Consider the following 19,618-nt stretch of genomic DNA (forward strand, 5'->3'; position numbering starts at 1 on the left):
AGGGAGGGAGGTGTACAAGGATATCAGTGGGTGTGTGGAGGAGTCTGTAGGCCCTGTGTGGTCACCTCCGTCCAGTAAACACAGCTGTTTGAACCCCGATAGAGTAGCAGCTTAAGGGGGTCCAGCTTTTTTTTTTTCTCTCTACTTCTTTAAATTGCTCACATCCAGGTCCTTTGAAAAGTGACCAAGTCCCCGAGGGCGGTGGAGGAAAGCCATCCATCCATACGTTCCCCCTGCTGCTCCTTCAGCTAGGGTTGATGGAGAGTTAATGCCCTTGTGCAAGAGGGGACAAGAGTGGAGAAAGAGGGGAAAAGGGAGTAGGACGGGTGGGGAATTAGACTTCCCTCGAAGCCGCTGATCCAGAAAGGTCCATCCTTTGGGCTCAGTTCCTCAGCTGTCACACACACCTGTGAGCTCACACATCAAGTACTACTAGACAAACTGACGTCACATCTCCACGGGATCCCCCATCTTTATATGGCAATCTTGCAGGGGCCTTCAGTCACATAGAATTCTTTAAATTGAGATTGCATATACAAGTGCCTGCTGCCAACAGCGTGGCAGAGGATTATTTTCAACACTTAAAACACTCCCCACACAGTTTTTAGTCTCTGCACCTCACTTGTGGACTCCTCACAGGCATTTTTGCATGATGTCAAATGTCTGGATTGCAGTGTAGCTCGTAGCTGCCGATTTTCGTAAAGTGGGTCGGGCTGTTTCCATGGAGATGCCCAGAAGCCCTCAGCCTTTTGCTGTGCTGTGGAGGAGCTGCGGTTTAATGTCCCAGCATGCACTGCAGACAGAGGTGGGTGTGCTCATGGTGTTACAAGGTCTCGGTCTGTTCAAGAGTCGAGAGCCCGGCGTGAGAAGGGTGGCGTGGGCCCATACTGAGCGCACACGCACACACGCACACACACAATGTTCTCTCACACACACAGTCACGCAGACACATATACACTGAAAATACACACACACAGAAGGAAGCACTAGTTGATTCAGAATGAGAGGACGGCTGTTAAAGTGCAATATCTACATGTAACTCAAAATCAAGAGACCATCACCATCGACACCTCCTGGAGTTGTCCTTCTCCGAGTTTCCCTGATAACCAACGGCTGTGGTTGGCACCCCTGTCCTGGGTAGAGGGGCTGCAGTACCCCCTACTGGCCAGAGGGTGTTATAGCAGACAGTCAGTGTTGAGAACCGTCTGGATTCTTTGCATTTTTTTTTTTTTTTTTTAAACAACTACCTCCATTCTGCTGCTGTCTCGAGATAAGAGCACATCACCTGATGATGACAAAAATCAGATGCATCCCACAGATCAGGAGCCAGTTTTTGATTCTGAAGTTGTGCAGAGGGAATAGTGGACTGACCCATCACTGAATGAAAATAACACCGGAGTGGAGTCGTCGCCACCACCAGCCAGACGCCCCTCTGAGTGGTCAAATCTCCTTACAGCACAAAGCAAGAAAAGCATTTCCATGTGCAATTTGTTTCAGTGAAAAACAGGCAATGTCCTATATTTGCAACACGCTCTCCTCCATATTTCATACTAGACAAAACCTTGTTTTGAAAAAAATAAATACAAAAAAAAAACAAAACAAAAAAAGTGTTTACAAGTTTACATTGTGCCGTGCTGCATATGCATAACACCCTCACAGTCAACTGACCTGGACTGTGAAACATCTTGACACCAAGTGTCTTGACAAAATGTCTTTTTTTTTTTCTTCTTCTTTTTTTTTTGGAAAGAAACAGCAGATTTGATCAAGCAGATGAGGGTTGAATAGAGTTGCGGTGCAGAGGGCGAGTGAAGCACTAACAGTATCTGCTCCCTGATGCCAAAGGCCATGCCAGGGCGGTTGGGTCCAGGCCGGAGGAGGGGAGCTGCCAAGGACAAAGCCCTCCTCCAGGGGGGCGAGAGGGGGAAAAGGAGTGTACTTTTTCTTTGGGTGCGAGGGCAACTCTGTAATTCTTTTAGGAATGACTTCAAGGATTTTTTTTCTTCATAGACTCTGGTTTGGTTTGTGGAAAAGCTTTGGAAACGTGTGGAAATCTACAATGTGAAAACGGTGAAAACACATACCAACAATCAACAGGGGCACTTATGATTCTGGAGGTCCCCGACATCTAAAGGCATGCGAGATGGGTAGAAAGTTAACAGGCGCACAGAGGAAATAAAGACTTTACTGCAATAACAGGCAATGCCCGAAATAATGGGCATTAAGGACTGGCACTGTGTGACAAGAGGACAAATTAGAGACATAGAATGGAGTCCACTCTTACAGCGTGTACTGCCTCTTGAGGAAATGAGACTCATATTTGGGGCTGAAAGGATTACAAGGGAGAGAGCGCGAGGAAGGAGAAAGAGTCTGCAGATAGGTCCAGTATTATTGAAAAAAAAAAAGAAATTGGGGGTTGCTATGGGAACGTTGAGGTTTTGGTATCCGAGGCATGCTGCTGTGCTCTACTCCTCCACGCACATGGGCAGGTTGACGAAGGTGAAGACGTTGTACTCGATCATGACGGAGAAGCAGAGGAAGATGGCGTACAAGACCAGGACGTACAAGCCCAGCTTCACGTCCAGCCTCCATTTGTTCAGGTGGATCCCCAGCACCTGAACATGCACAGATACATCAGGGTGGCTTCTGCAGGCCATTGCATCACTTTCCTGGACTGAATATCACTTAGCTTAGCACATAACTGTGCAACCAATACGCATATGATTAGCGGTTACTGTGCAGCAGTGTGTCGCACTACCGCTGTGTGTGTTTCAGACACCAAGGTCAGAGAAACACGTGCAGGGTTTGTTTACGAGCTCCAGAAACTCACTGAGTGCGTTTAACAAACTGAAATCACTGCAGCGATTGATTAAAAAGACCCCATCTTAAAAAAAGTAAAAGATTAATCTATTATGAGATAATTGTAATATTTGACCATTTATTTTCTCCAGTAAGAGTTTAACTTCCAATTTACTATTGAATTCAGTATAACTACCAAAATCTGTTCTGCTTATCCCGAAAAGAAAAGTGCATCACTTCCTCTGCATTCCAAGTGTTCATAATACTGAATTTTAACATTATGAGCTAATTATATAACATGGTTCAGTCACTATTGCATAACAGTGCATCAGTCAGTCATGAGAGAAGCCAAACGGAGATGTCATTTATCTATATCAAAGTACTCTGGATTTTTTTTTTTTTTTTTTAAACGCATACGGTACACCACAGCATGGTCAACATGTGGAACCAGTGTAGCGTAACAACATGAAGTACTGCTCACCGTGAGGGCCACAGAGCCCAGCAGAAGCACCACAGAGTACACCAGACCCCGACTGTTAATCATCACCTGCAGCACACAAGACGGAGAGATCAACAACTCCTCTGTAGCTCTTCAATCTTGACAGTCAGTATCAGAGACGAGGAGCGTCTCAGCAGGAGAGATGAGGACTTTGGTTGTTTGTCACTCGCACAATAATACAGAAATGACAAGTTCTGAGTTGTTGGAAAATAAATGAGCTCCTTACCACTGATCCATAGCTGACGCATATGGTCTGTATCGCCCAGGGGACCCCCAGTCCCACCAGAATGTCAAACACATTGCTCCCAATAGTGTTGGACACCGCCATGTCTCCCAAACCTGCAACAAAACCAAATGAAGTGATTAAAAAAAGCAACTTTAAGCAAGAATATGAAGTTTTTCATCTTGACTTTCAGGTCAAAGCACTTTATTCCCAAGTGGAGATTAATATTTTGCTGTTCTGTACTTTCTGATATTCACAAGGGCTGCAACCTTAATTCAGCTGGGAAGGCAGTGACACAGGGATGCACTGTGATGTCTATAAACAGCTCTGCACTATTTCCTCTTGTCCCTGTGCTCTGTCATGCTCTTCACTTTCCTACGTGTTCAATTATTTTCCGTGCACGTAGGAGAGAACACATTTCTGAACACTATTTTATAAAAGTACAAGCCTTGAAAATGTGCATCTCTTTGTGTATCTGTGCAAGTTTTATCACTTAAAGCCAAGGTGCACACATGCATGTTAAACTCCATCTGCATGTGCTTAGCTTACAACATAGAGGGATGGAAAAATGAGATATTAAGATATCGGTCTATGCACAAAAGGAGAAAACACATTCACCACAAACAAGACTATTTGTCTTGTTTATTTCAATCACCAAAGGAAATGAGGATGTCCTGGTGGACTAGTGCTATTAAAATGTGTGCTGACTAACCACAGCGTCCATTTGGCTCTCCACTGTGTCATAATAAATCCACAAGAGCTCAATCTAAACATGTTTCAGGGGGAAAGGCATACCTTGCCGAGCCACAATGAGACTGGCTATGCAGTCTGGGACGCTGGTGCCTGCCGCCAGGAAAGTGATGCCCATGATGACATCAGGGATTCCCAGAGTGTAGCCAATTATAGTCACCTGAGAGAAATATACACTGTGTGAGAGCTCAACAATAACATTTACACAATTAAAGGGTAATTCCAGTATTTTTAAACCTGGGCTCTATATTTTTGTGTCTGAATGCCTAACAGGTACAAAAAGTCTTGGAATTGGTCCACTAGATCACTTCAGCCAGCAGATGCGAATCAGGCTGCAACGTAATCCTTGGGGGAAATCGGCCATCAAAGCACATCCACTGAAAGTGCTTGTTTTTGTACTGACAGGCTCAAACTGTTATTCAAAGTGTCTGAAAACATTATGGAAAGAATCCCTGCAGAGGCAGACCTTTTTGTTCAGAGTAAGATCCTCTTTGTTTAACCAGAAACAGCTGTTGTATCGCTCTGCTCAACGCCACCAGACTCCATTGACAAAAACGGTAATTTTACCTTGCAGAAGAAGGGGGGTTGCTGATTTAATGCCGCTGCTCATTTGTTTGTCTTATTGTGTGACTCTGGTGTTTTCGAGGATCTAAAGTAACTTGTTAATCTCCTTCTCTATAGGGATCCTTTCCATTATGTTCTCAAATACTCAGAATAAGCCTGTGAATAAGCCTGGCAAAAATAAGCACTTTTGGTGGGTGTAGTTTGACGGGCAAGGACTACACTGCAACCATAGCAGCCTGACTTTCCAGGCCTCTCCTGGTTTAGGATCATTTTAGAATAAACCTGATGGATAAAACCATGAATGGATAGGAGTATGCTCGGGACATCAGGAGCTACAGTACAATCTAGAAGTTTCCCCACACAAACCATGCACTCACCATCCAGACCATGATGTAGGAGAAGACGGCAATCCAGATAGTGGACAGGATGAAGGAGAGCATAAAGTATTTCTCCCAGCGAGGCTTGGAACAGTTTGGGATGGTAAAGAACAGCAGCAGGAGCAGAGGCCATGAGATCAACCACTTCACCTTGCTGCCAATGCCCTCTGCAGCAGAAACACACATTAGCACAAGAGATTAGACTCCTGATTTTATATGAGGCCACTGACTAATTTGAGGAAGGGCCCTATACAGGGTGACTTAAAATAGATAGAGACAGACAAATATGTCTGAAATGTCAAAGATGATTCAAAATTCTATCATTCTTGTATAATTTTTACCCTCTAAAGTGGTCCATCCATCAAGCAAATACACGAATCACATACTTGGAATATGAAATGGCGAGATGGTGTCATTTTCCTCCGCTTCGGCCGGCTTGTCCTCTGGCACGTTTCCATTCTCGATTTCAACCTTCCCGTCAATCACTTGTGTCTCCACTCCATTGGCAGCTTGGACCAACTTCTGGCGCTTTCAGGAAAAAGAAACTAAGTCAAAGAGCACATGAGCAAACACGCCGCTACTGTGACTGCTGGGCTGCCGCCATATTTCTAATGTTTCTCCAGTCAGAAATGGAAAAACACAAATGTATGTATGCTGTGCGAGCGAGACAAGGAGATGCTTGAGAGCCTAAAAAAAATTAAAATAGTATCCACTCAATATACCAGCAGCAGCTAAATCCTTTTATTGGAGCAACAACGCGCAGCTGTACCTCTGTAATGATGAGGCGACTCGCCATGCGCAGGCGGGTCTTGGGTCCAAAATGGCTGGTGACCATGACGCGGAGGCCAGCTTCTGGAAACCTGAACTTGGAAGGGCTGGCGTTCATGATCTCATCCACCATCACCACCGATCCACGGCTGTAAGCCTTGCTGGGCTTGACTGATGGGGTTGGAGGGGTATGATACAAATATAAAAAACATATCTAATGAATGCATGAGCGGTGCGTCACTCTACCGGAGCAGACGAGCACAAAACTGTATTTTCAGTCATTTCTATACTTTTTATTTGTTTTATTCAAGTGCACGTACTTAGTTGCAGCCAATCGGAACATCCTAAAGGGCAAATTAAAAGGAAGGAGCACTGAAGGGAGGGCTGAATTTGTTTGGCTGTTAAGTTTAAATAATCTTTCAGCAGAATCGCTCACTCCACCTTTAAGAGGGGGACAGCCATCAAGAGCTCTGCTCTGTTCTCCAAGAGTCTGTCGTGTAATTTTGTGGTTTGCAGCACTACAGTGTCCGGGGCCAAGTTACTAAGGAATATTAATGGACGCTGTGCACAGTCATTTTGTCACCATGTCAGACTTAAAGCTGCACCAGGCAAGATTTTTATGTCAACGTACACAACTCGCATTACCCCAAATCACACTGTGGCCTCGGTGCAGACAGATTCAATGCCTACACAAATCAAAATGTCCCCTAAACAACGGCGTCTAGACAAGGTGGGGTGCTTTCCAAAGCTCTGAGCATCATTCCTCCTTTCACTCCATTGTGTCCTACGTGACCTGGAAATTGATGTTGGTGCCTTCGTGTTGCTTGTTGTTGTCTCAACAGACACGAGGGAACTGATTTGTTAGCATTGTCTGATGAAGGACACAAAATTGTTGTATTTCCAGCAAAACAAGCTGTACGGCATCATCGTACAGTATATAGGTTTGGACATTTTCATTCCAGTACTTCATAAAATAGTGTCTTCACTCGAATGTCCTGTAAAAACCATGCATCTCCAAAACAGCAGCTCTTCACAAGTGACGATGTATTTTTCAGATGAATCAAATTTTAAATAGTTTAGTTAACGAAGGTGAGGAATCATTTCTTTCAACCCATAAACAGAAAAAAAAAATTAATAATTTGGAGACATGGTTTTCTTTGGACAGTGACAATGTAGGAAAAGACTTGATAGTGAGAACATGTTAAGCCTAAATTAACCTACATATGCAGAATTAGCATAATGTAGCCCAGGTACATATGCTAAACTATGAATGAGGGAGAGTGTAAAATCCTTCGGGAAGCACCCCTGGACTCCACCCGTGCCCTCATCCCTTTGGTGTATAAAACATACACACAAGTTGGGTGAAAGCAAGTGTGTTGTGTGCCCTTACGTCACATGATTTCTGGGTACTGAACTTCAAATAGCTTTCCCAAATTGCCTGGTGCAGCTTTGATGTTTGCCTACCAGTTGTGAATATTTATGGGTGGACCAAGATTGATTTCGAAATCTGTGACATGAAAGATGTAACCTCCGGCATCTTTGAGCCGACGATCTCGAACTGCTACACAGGTGGCTGAGACTATGAACATATGGTCGAGCACAATCAAGACAATTTGGGCTCTGACAATAACACACACACACACCTTAAAACGTTTAATTGGCACCCTATAATTCATTTGCTCTGTGCTCACAATATAAGATGCAGTGCACAGGGAATATAAAAGTTCTACAGTACGCTTATTAGTTTAACTCAGCCTTAATTTGACTTGTTATGCATGCAAGAATGCACATAAATTAAGTGTGTAAACAGAGCAGGCATAAACATTTCCCCTTGTGAAATTCATTACCACTTCAGGAGTGAGTGGGTCTACACCCCAGAGACCAGCAGGAGAAAAGAAGTATGCAAGCAGAAAGAACTGGCACACAGCAGCACAACACTGTTGACAATAAGCAAGAGTAGATTTAGTAAGGCTAAACAGACAGGCGTGTTAAAACTAATGCAGCCAAAGTGGGAAGGGTTAAATGTCACTGATTAGACTTTCTTTTTTGAAAGGTCAAAGAAGGAAAGGAAGAAGCAGAGAACTGTGGCTACGAGGAACTCTTCCCCAAACATGACATTAAAGACTACGAAAAGGCACATTTTTCCATGAGTTTTTAAATCATTTGAAACCCAAGACAACAAAGTCTCCTGACATTAAACTGCATTACCAAAGGAAGATTAAAGAATATCTTCATTATGCTGTTCCCATTTTTAACAAGAGCCTTTCATTTTGTGCCCCCTGTATGCTCAGATAAGCTTCTGTTGCTTATCACCCAGAAAAGGACTTAACAGGTAGAGAAAACTAATGGAGGAATATACATATTTAATGTTTAAAAATACAAAGAAAAAGGGAAAAATTTGACAAACCGTTGCTTCGGGTAGTGCAGGTCAGTGAGGTCAAAAGATTGAAGTTTTCTTGATCCTTGGAAAATTTAAGAAAGTGTGCTTCTGCAGAATTATATTTAAATTAAATAGTTTGACATTTTGGGAAATGTCATTTCTTGCTGAGAGTTGAGAAGATAGATACCACTCATGTCTGTATACCTAATATAGTAAAGCTATAGGCAGCAACCAGTTAGCTTAGCATACTGTAGCAGGGGAAATGGGGGAAACAGCTAGCCTCGCTCTATCTGAATGTGATAAATCTGTCTACAAGCACGTCTAAAGCTAATTAATTAACATGTCATCCTGTTAAATTCATACAAACTCTGATACCACTCATGTCTGTACACTGAATGTGACACTACATCCAACAACCAGTTAGCTTAGCATAGCATTGAGACTGAAAACAGCACGAAAAAGCTAGCATGTCTGTCCAAAGGTAGCAAAAGGCATCTACCAGCATCTCTAAAGTTCACTAATTAACACTCTTGTTTGTTAAATTCATACCACTGAATATGAAGCTACATCCAGCAAGCAGTTAGCTTAGCAAAGCATAAAGACTGAAAACAGCAAGAAGTGTGTTCCCTGTGCAAGAAAGCAAATTAGCGTATTTACTCAAAATGTTGATCCGCCGCTTTGAGAAAATTTTAGCAGAACGCAGTACAAGCAGAAGAAATTCCAGTAAGTTCAGCAGAAAAGAGCAAAGCCACAGACCCACAGCCTTCCAGAGAATCAAGTCCAATTGTTTAATATAATCAAATTTCATATCCACAGACATCATCTGATTAACTTCCTGGGAGAAAATAGTCTTGGGTACCCAGCCTGTCTGATTAACCTTACCTGAGAGTAAAGGCGATGACGGGTCGTCATCCCAAACATAGTCATAACTAGTATTACCGTCCTCCATCTCACTGCTGGCCGCAGCGTTACCATTGGCCACGTTCTTCTTAGGCTTCCCCATGAAAAATCTCTGCATGCTGGAGTTGAATCTAGTAGACAGATGAAACATAATCCCTAAATTAGAGATAGTCAAATAGTTCAAACCAGAGTCCAAAAGGGAAAGAAATAAACAAGATGGGACAATCTGTGTCAAATGGATTTATGAGCTTCAGATGAAAGGCTCACCTGCTGTTTGAAATATAGATATAATACACATTAATTAGCCAAAATAAGCAATTACTCTCCATACTTCCATAGAATTAATTTAAAGTTAAGGTGGCCTACTTTCTAAAAAACATCCTCAGAATTACACTATACCAAAAATGGCTGAAATATGCCGCTCTGCATCAGAGGGGAGAAGAAAGTACCAGCAAAATGTTCCCAAAAGCCAATCACAGGGTTTTCATCAGCCAAACAGGCCTTCAGATAAGACCATTGAGTGCCATTACATAAAAATGGATCACAAATACTGAACACCCTGCTGCTGCCTTTGAACAAAATGTGTGGAGATGTAACACCGGCATCATAAGAGCTGCTCCATCCCTTTCAGAGGTTCTACGCCTTCAGAAGTTCACATTAACACTAAAAATGTCTCTTTTTTTCCAGTGCTAAAATAATTCATTGCTATCAAGTCAATTCCACATCTTGTTTTACCTTGTGCTAACTTTTTCCATATTTGTATTGAGGGTTTAAGGGTAGGGCCCAAAACCATCAAAAGGCTGTAAAAGATGATTACGAGTCAAAAATATAACAGTAGGGTAAATAATACTGTTAATTAAATAAGTTAAACAGTGTGTGGAAGTGCATAGCTTAATATTTTTCCTTCAACCTCCAATCAGGTGAAAAAGCCAGCTAGCTTGACTGAAAACACTGCTAAATACATTAGCCTTGTTAGCTATAGCTACCTTAGCTGAAGCTTTACCTTTCATCAAAACTACATCAGCCAACATGTACAGCTAAATCGCCTTTAGTGGCAGTATAGATGTTGCCTATAGTATTGCAGCTGTCAAGCAAATGCTAACATAATTAGCAGTTTACTGTAGCTTAGTTTAGTTTGACATTATGAGAAATCTACAAAATGTCGCTTTATAGCATGAAGATTGTTATTCAGATCAGTTTTAGGCCCAAGAATCAGAAACAAACTGTCATCATTTAAAATTCCAAAGTTATTTTGTGCTTTTTCCCCTTTGTGGTTATTAGTTTTACAACTGGCAGCACACACGTTATTTGAGAAGGGAAAAACAAAACCACAGCCGAGCCCTGGAAGGTCACCTCAGAGCACTGATTGCGCTATATAAAACCCACTCTACTCCATTTTGGCTGCAACAGCCCAAAAATGGTCAGTGGATATTTTGGGAGAGGGGAGACATATGACAGCATATCCTACAGTAAGCACTTCTTTCCTCCAAATGAGAAAGGAGAGGAGTGATCCGGTTAAGCCTGTGCTCTTAGCCACTGCAGAGGGAGAAAGATTAAACTCTTATGGCAGGGAGAGAGCAGGCTGCTGCTGAGTGAAACACAGATTACCAGCTGGACAGAGACAGCGGCACAGGGCGACGTGGTTGGCATTATGCGGTTTGGACTGTAAAGACACAAATATGGCGTGATAGATGCAGGCTGTATTTTCTGCATCATACAGTAAAAGAGATTGGAGACAAGGAGTTAGCAGGGCAGATTGTAACCCAAAGCAGTGATCAGATGATGCATACCCCAGACAAATAACTAAAAAGACTGATCCTTTTTAGAGTAATCTCAAGATGAAAAGAAAGGCTAAAATATGATGGATGCGAGTATGTGTCAAGGGACTTCAGTTCCATGAAATCAAATACATCTGAAATAAGGATTTAATGCTTTGAATTCAGATAATTGTCAACTGGAAGATTACATGCACAGCAAGTTCCATTTAAATAGTATTTGATGTCATCAAAGACCCACAATTGAGAAACTGTAAAACTGCGTCCCCACTGTGTGAAGCTGCATCAGAAAAATTGCACTTAATTCATTAGAGGTGCAATCTTTCCACCAGAAGGCTGGGCTTCAGCTAACATCTGGGTAGGCGACATGAATGAGACACTCCCCTCCAGCTGGGGGCCCGCTCCTCTCTTTTGAAACTACTGAGTGCACAGTTGGTCCTACTCATCAGCCCACAGGTATTAGTATGTAAGAGCTTAAGCATCTCTCCCCATGCACACACACTCGTACCTGAATATAACAAAAATATGTTAACTATGAATAAAGCAGCTAAAGCCATTTCCACTTCAAGCAGCTACAACAGTAAATCGGTGCTCACACATCGATGCATCGGTATCAACAATAATGACATATATTATACTGTATCAGTCACCGGGACCACCTACACATGTTACAAGTACTTTTAATTTAAGTGCATTTGGATGACGTGCAGAACTCACTTCATGACCAGGATGTATCCAGCGTACATGACCACCAGCACCAAACTCTCCCACCTGATGAAAGAGAAAAAAAAACAGCAGAATGAGGTTTAAAAATGAATGAAAATATGAAGATTTCTAGGTCTTGTATCTGCCTGCTACAACCATTATTTGGCAGTATACTGAGAGAGAAATGAGTTAAGTTAGGGTTTAGAGCCAGCGACTAAGCTTGACATTAAACAAAGGAGGAAAGTCCTTGTTGATTTCAGATCTAATATTTCCTTTCACACAAAAGCAAAGAGTATGTAAGATAACAAACTGATTCATTTATGTAAGTTATAGCAACATCTATCTGAATGTTGCTAACATTAGCCACCACAAGCTAATGCTCACATCAGACCAAGTGAGGCTGTGGCAGCAAACTCTGATCAAGGCTGTTTTATTGATTCTGAATTTAGCTTTTTACAATCATAACAGAAATGTGTTATTTCCTCTTTCAAATGTTATGTAATCTCTAAAATCTGGACACACGTGCAGTTTAACCTGATGAGCGACTTACCAAACTATCTTCTCATCGTAGATGAACTGAAAAATGAAGGGAAACATTTCTATTAGATGGCATGTTAGATTAGAATAAACAACAATCAAAGAAACGTCAGGTGTGGTGTTCATTGATGAACACATGCAGTGAAGTTGTCCAACTTACTGCAATCAAAGCCACAACAGACAGGATGTAGTAGAAGGAGTCCCTGAAAACTGCCCACCAGGTCAATATCACCACCTGAGATTTCACAGGGAAAAATGCAAAACATATTTTTTGGACTGTTTGCAGCAGAGTTCTGTGAAGTCTCTTATCGAAAGCACTTAATATGTAAATTTGACTTTACAAAAGAGCTTTAAGAAGAAACAGATTTATGATGCCTCTACGCCTCCACAGTTTCCTCCATTTCCACTAAAACTAACTGAAGCAGATGGTTTTGTTTCCCCTCAGCAAAAAAAAAACTTGTGCCACACATGTGCTGCTCTGCAGTCTATAAACAGTGACGCCGCTGCAGCAGGAAGTCCCGCCCTCAAACACACCTGTCCAGCAAAGATCCCGCAGACGCCAATGATGCAGAGGATGTTGAAGACCGCTGAGCCAACGATGGTCCCCACCCCCACATCACCGTGGGTGATGAAGACACCTGCACGCAGGGAGGCAGCCAATCACAATCAGCGGTGACTCCAACCATCTGGGAATGTTTGAGTGTATGCACACACTGGTTGTGTGTGTGTGTGTGTGTGTGTGTGTGTGTGTGTGTGTGTGTGTGTGTGTGTGTGTGTGTGTATACCAATGACAGATGCAAAAAGCTCTGGTGCAGAACTGCCAGCTGCCATGAAGGTGGCTCCTGCAACATCTTCACTCAGATCTAATTTCTGCAGAAAGAAAAGCAAAGATTAGCGGTTTGCACGGTTTACGGAGGCAGATCACCATCGAGCGACTGCAGCGCTAAACGATAAAAGATTACAAGTCCCAAGTACCTCACAGAGTTTCTCCAGCGATGTCACAAAGTATTCGTCGCACGTTATGGCGAGAGCGAGAAACATGTAGAGCGTCTGCAGACAGAACCAGCAGAGTTAAGTTTGAACACTGTGTGTGACAAGGACAAGATAGAGCGAGGATACAAGTGTGTTTCCATGTATAGATACGTCCTTTATCAGCAGAAATTAGCAGAGTTAATAGAGCCTGGACAGAGCAAGATATTCTCCTGCTAAAGGACGGGTGAAGGGGAACTGTAAAGCACAGCACCTTATTAAAATGAGACCTGCATTAAATTCAAACATCAATTTCGTGACAAGCCGCTTTCCATTAAAATTTGAAAAATCGGGCTTATTTCAGTCGCTGAGCAGAGATCTATAAATTATAGATCAGCTGTGACATCACCACGGCTCCAGCAGACATGTTGTGCTCTCTGCTATCCACAGGGGGCAGTGCAGGACTGCAGTGAGACCCGACCCTGCATGCACACTTTTATCCCTCTGTCTCTCTCAGCAGTGAGGCCAAAACAATATGAAGTCATATTATGACTTCATAATATTTAATGAAGCACAAGTGAAGTACATTCGATTACAGCGCAGTATGTGTCACTAAGAAGAACTGAAGCGACATCAAACTCAGTCAGACAACAACACCCAGCAGTCATCATGATGTTTAGTGGCGTACATTTATTCAAGTGAAGCACAGATTTGAGGTACTGAGGTGAATACTACTGTACTGTACTGTTTAGTACATTTTATCTGAGAGATTTACACATTTTTGCATATAAAACATATGAACTGCTTATAAAATATGATGCTTTGTTATAAACTAAACAATCCAGAGGAGCACACACAAGTAGATCATTTGACTGTTTTACAAACCAAAGAGCCAATCAAGAAAACAATCACATTAATCCATAATTATAATGATCAGTAGCTGTAGTGCTATACAAAACCTTCAATTAGCCGGACCTCAACCAGCTACAGCAGGAAAACACTGCTTACGCGTGAATGCATGAGTGATAATCTAATACTGGGTATGATAATATTAGTCACAGCAGTCATTTTTCTACATGAGCACTTTCACTTTTAATGCTTGGTGCACATTTTCCTGATTACACTAGCATACTTTTAAGATTTCAAATACATGACTTTTAATAGGGTATTTTTATGGTGTACTATTACTGCTTCAGTGAAGGATCAGAACGCTCCAACACTGTAAATGTATTGCATTTCTGCTTTCATGCAGGTTTAGAAAAAGTAAGATATGAGCTGCTACTATCCAAGGCAGCAAGGTGAGGATCTGCGTGCTAATATACTCACTGCAGTGAGAAGTGCATAACCATGGCGTGAAGGCAATGTACTACAGTTTACACCTCTGCTCACACTGGCTGATCCCACTCATCATGCCTGTAAACTTGTCACGTCTATGAAGAAGTCAGAAGACATGCGGTGTGTTCAGGGCACTGACGATAATGAGGTCACGTCCTCTGGAATTGTTTATCCATTTATGTGACTTTAAAGGGTTTCGGCATCATCATCTTCTATTTTTGGCCCAACAAGTCATTTAACATGTGTCTTAAAGCAACAGTCAGGTGGCCGTATGAACACTGGAACAGTTTTTGCTCGCTGTAATCATTCCTCCTGTTCATACTGGGCATGAAGAGATCTGCTCCTAATGAGCTTCCAGTGTCAGGGATGGAGAACAAAATCCTCAGAAAGCCCTCGTTCTGTGCAAAAATATATTCAAAATTTTATGTTAAGCCAATTTGAGGCCTCAGCAGACTGAGTAAGACAAATCAAGTGGGTATCCCCCAAAGTGACTGTCTTGCAGTATAAAATTCCCTGTGTTCCCTTTGCTGAGCTGCAGTGGAGGCATATAATAATAAAAAAAGGGAATTTTTTACTAAAAAGACTTCAAGGCAGACTTGAAAAATTGTGAACCTATTTTACAATCCAACAAAATAATAGATTATTAAAAGACTTGAGGATTTAAATATGAAATCCTGGCTACAGCCCTGGCTTGCATTTGACAAAAAGAAACTTAAGAAAGTCGGTTAAATCCAGCATGAAGAGCAATACTTACTGAACAATACTGAGTAACTACAGGTGGCTTGTGTCTTTATGTCCAGTCGGTGGAGCTTAGAGTGACCGAATGCAGTTTTTCATGTGGAGAAGCAGCTCATATAATATAAATACAGGACAAGAATTATCCTCCATGCTCAAATTTAGAGGATATTTATGCACAACTCACAGCCTCAAGTCTCAAGTCAACAGCAGAGATGTACTACTGACCTTAACCACCCACGTTTCTTTCTCTCCCTGCACATCTCCCTGAGTGTAAGCATGTTAATCTGTGTGTGAGTTTACATCTGTGTAGAGTTTGCTGCGTACTGATTTTAATATGATATCATTAGAACATTAAAAAGCTCCTCTGCAGCAATCTGACTATGCAAAAATTGCCACCGTAACCCGACTTTGCTCATTTTTAGTTTTTAAAGCCTGGAAGGTAGCGGGGCTGCTACGTGAAAAGCTCCTAGACGCACCTGCAACCATGCTGATGTGATGGGAGATGCAGGTGCAGCGTCTTAAAAAACAAACAAAAGCAAGGCCTCTTACCGCCATGATGTGCAGCAGAACGGCCCCACTCTTTCGTTCTTGGATGGTGAAAAGGTCATCGGGGAACTCGTGTATTGCTGAGGAGAGAGGAAATGTCACAGTCACCACACATCAGTGGCACGACGGCAAGATAAGATGTCCCCACCCCACCTCGACGGAGCCTGGGATGCCCTGTTGGTTCAGAAGGATTACACTGAATTCATTTGCTTACGCCACCTATGGGAGCGTTATTCCTTGTCTTCTTGTTGCATCTCTTTTCACATCTAATACAGTAAAAATGTCTTGTATACCTGAAAATCAGGGCACCACAGCCAGAAGGGGTCAAACGCAAGTGAAATAAGAGCCTGTGATCATCATCCAAAAACAGCTGGAAACTCAGACGACATCAAGGGCTTTGAATTTTCAAAGGACTGAAATGGCTCTAAACACTTTCTGAAAATCATCGTCAGCGTGCAGTATGTCACACTGCTCGGCAGCCAATGACTTCATAACTATTCATGGAAGAAGAACAAGAACAGTCAACCATGACATCTCCCAAAAAAACTGATGTAAAAGCCTGGGCTATATTAAGAGCCTGAAGTCATACAGAATTAAAGCAAGCAGGCAGAAAAACCTCCCATGCTGAGGACTCGTCATCTATCATCCAGAGCTCCAGCTGGAACACAGTGTGGTCATGCTACCACCATACGGCTCGGGTCTCTGGGAGCACAACCGCACCACAGCGCACCTGGCTGGAGACAGAAGCTGGCCGTCATCCTGAAGGGACCCGGCATCTGTGGCGGGAGGCCTCTGTCCGACCTGTCCCAGTCGGGCCCGGGCTGCAAGCTCACATCTTGCCTCCCCTTGTAACGAGCCTGCAGCATAAGCTAGCATATTGCTTACACGAGCTAGGGCTATCTCTAAGCTACTGCTAGCCTTATTAGGCAGGCAGAGTAAACTACCCACCTGTGTGACAATACTAAGAGGTGCTAACAATGTCAGTTTTAGCAATGTAATGTTCAACATGTTCATCATCCTGTCTAGTGCATTTGCATGCTAACATTTGCTAATTAGCGCTAAACACAAACTACAGCTGAGGAGCTGAAGCTTATGGTCATTAGTTTGGTATGCATTGGACAAATTAAAAATTTGACCTGATGATGGCTTTTTGACATTTATGCTGGCTTATATTATATTGTTTGGTCTCATTGATGCGGTGGGATTTTAATGAGCATTTTTCTGTGGTTTTAATGAGCATCCGAGGAAGACTAGCGAGCACTTTGTGGAAGCTGTTGGGGATCCGTTAAAGAATAAAGAATGACGGTGCTAGATTAAAAGCCGTTAACGTTAATACAATTAAACCTGAAGGGGAAATGACTGTATGCAGTACATTCACTCAGTACCACAAGTGTCAACCTCATGGTGGCAGTTGAAAGGATCACCGAAGTCAGTCAGATTCATCCTCCGGGAGTCATGAATGTCTGTATGAAATTTCATGACAATTCATCTGACAGTTGAGGTATTTCCTTTGAGCCATGCCGCTGGCAAAGCTAAAAAATAATAACCAGATGGGAACTGCAGTGGTACTATTTATGTACAGCACTCTGAAAAATTCAACTACACTAATAACATGACAGCAAAATGTTATAGTCTGAGCCAGCAGAACAATGCTGTTTACGACAGAAAATACAGGCAAGATATGAGCTCTTGTCACATATGGACTCGCGAAGTGGAACAGCGCTCACCTGAGACTTCTCACTGCATCTGTCCCAACCTCACCACTGCCTGTTTTTATGATATCCGACGGTGTGCACACATGACTGCATCAGCGCAGCCTTTGGAACACTGCACAGACAAATCAAATACTCCACAGTATGTAGTCCAACCCCACTTAATCAGCTGCATGCTTCCTGGATTTCACTCAATTACATCACATGTATGGAAATGTGGTACATTTTGTTATCTCCACATGTCATCTAACACGTTATCTTTGCAACAGAACAAAGAGCCACGACACAACAGAATCTGCAATGCTATTTCTGGCAGCAGGACATGAATTAATCCGACCTTGATTTGTGGGAGTTTCTGTGTCTCATGTGCAACGCTGCAGCACACAGTAAATGCAACTGATTAGAAGACAGGATACTACAGTTAAATGCATGAGTAATTGTAGGTTATGACCTTAAAATATAATGAGAAACTGCAGAACATCTTGCGACGACCCCTCCTGTGAGGCTGCTCTGCTTGTTTAGCTTGGTGTCTGTTCTCTACCCCTGTCAGGAAGAAGCCAGGCAGAGAGGAGGTTCACCTTGGCCTGGGGAGCCTTTAAAGCTGGCCTGGTCAGTCCCTCTCTCTCTCTCTCTCTCTCTCTCTCTCTCTCTCTCTCTCTCAGCTCCTGCATGGTCCCCTTTGTTTATCTGGTTTGTTTTCCGAGTACATCCATCACTCACCCATGCACACACCTACGTCACTGAATTCCCCATACTAGTGCTTTATTTGGGTCAAACCTCTCACGTATTCTTCCTCCATTTTTTTCCTGAACCATGAGCCAGTTCATGACAAAACGGGGGTTCATCCCAGGCGAGCCTATTGTGTATTTATTGGAAATAACTTCTTACAGAAAAGTATAGGGTGAAGATGCATCAGTCCTGAGTGGAGTGTAAGGAATTTGTTTGTTAAAAGACCTTAAAAACACAAATATTCCTACTAAGCTGTTTACATGGCCAATGAGAATGAATAGTCCACTAATATACACGTTTAGATGCAGTCTTTTGTCTGCACTGCAATTGCCAGTATTGCAAACTGTTGCAAAATCTCAATGCGCTGCATTGAATGCTCCTAAAACCTGTATAATGTCTGTATGTCCCACACGTGTTAATCGGAAAATGCCCCATTTGGAGTAAGGCCTTATTTGGAAAATCCAACCAGAATATTTTGTTTGCATGACCCACATAAAATTTGGAATATGGTCATATCCTGAATAATAGTGTGCATGTAACTGTGGAAAATGCTGGCGGTTACATACACAGGTGCCATCACATTACCCTATCGACCCTCCCTGATTGCAAGCTCCTGCAGGAAGAGGCCAGCTGAAGCACCGCAGGCAGAAAGGGAGGGGTCTTAACAACCTGGGTGACATTGGAATCTCACAGCAACATTGACTGTGGCAAGCGGCTTTAGCTCATTTAATTTCTGACGGGTTTATGTGCTGAATGAAACGTGTCGGAAAGCCGACGGCCACAAGCAAAGGTGCAATCAATTACGGGATTTGTCAGCTGTGCCGACAGAGGTGACTGAAAACAAACTGATGCCAATACAGACGGCTAAACTCCTACTGATACCTCACACACAAACAGCTCCACAGACATGCTTTATTCTAGCTGAAGGTCACCCGTTTGGCTTCTGAAAAACATGAAAGCTGAAATCTATGGGAAAAGTATGGGGTCTGAATGTCCTGCTGTCCGAGCCTTTTCACGCCCTGCTCCCACGTTCGGCTACCAAACCTGCAGGTCTGCCATTAATCAATAATTAAATGCCTTTGCCATCCATGTCCTTCAGCTACGTGTTCATCCCTGCGCCACTGTATGCGATCAGGCCTGGCTGGAAGTGTGTTAAAAATAGGTGATCACATAAGGTGTTTAAAAGGCGCCAGCACTGGGACAGCAGAGAGATGACAGGCAGGCAGCGGTCACCTCTCGGTCCTTGTAAACATTTAAACCAGACGGCGTCTACAGGGTTCGTCTGTGTCTCCTCGCTGCAGAGGTCAAACCGGAC

The 19,618-nt window shown here is 42.8% G+C and overlaps 1 protein-coding gene across 2 annotated transcripts in view; it reads right to left on the reverse strand.

Annotated features, from left to right (window-relative positions):
• Positions 1-1,237: 1,237 nt before the first annotated feature.
• Positions 1,238-19,618, reverse strand: part of slc24a4b (solute carrier family 24 member 4b) — a 31,138-nt gene continuing 12,757 nt past the window's right edge. The window contains exons 3-17 of one of the 2 annotated variants that reach the window (XM_070986751.1): positions 15,866-15,942; positions 13,250-13,324; positions 13,060-13,144; positions 12,809-12,912; positions 12,435-12,509; positions 12,288-12,313; positions 11,750-11,803; positions 9,297-9,388; positions 5,979-6,148; positions 5,596-5,737; positions 5,210-5,376; positions 4,314-4,428; positions 3,522-3,634; positions 3,278-3,343; positions 1,238-2,612 (exon numbers count right to left, since the gene is read on the reverse strand). In XM_070986751.1, the coding sequence (XP_070842852.1) occupies positions 2,463-2,612; positions 3,278-3,343; positions 3,522-3,634; positions 4,314-4,428; positions 5,210-5,376; positions 5,596-5,737; positions 5,979-6,148; positions 9,297-9,388; positions 11,750-11,803; positions 12,288-12,313; positions 12,435-12,509; positions 12,809-12,912; positions 13,060-13,144; positions 13,250-13,324; positions 15,866-15,942 (1,511 nt within the window). In that variant the 3' untranslated portion in view covers positions 1,238-2,462. The remainder of the gene's footprint in view (positions 2,613-3,277; positions 3,344-3,521; positions 3,635-4,313; positions 4,429-5,209; positions 5,377-5,595; positions 5,738-5,978; positions 6,149-9,296; positions 9,389-11,749; positions 11,804-12,287; positions 12,314-12,434; positions 12,510-12,808; positions 12,913-13,059; positions 13,145-13,249; positions 13,325-15,865; positions 15,943-19,618) is intronic. The other variant, XM_070986752.1, reaches the window with a different exon arrangement.

Source organism: Chaetodon trifascialis, chromosome 19 (genome assembly GCF_039877785.1).
Source record: "Chaetodon trifascialis isolate fChaTrf1 chromosome 19, fChaTrf1.hap1, whole genome shotgun sequence".
Classification (NCBI taxonomy): Eukaryota; Metazoa; Chordata; class Actinopteri; order Chaetodontiformes; family Chaetodontidae; genus Chaetodon; species Chaetodon trifascialis.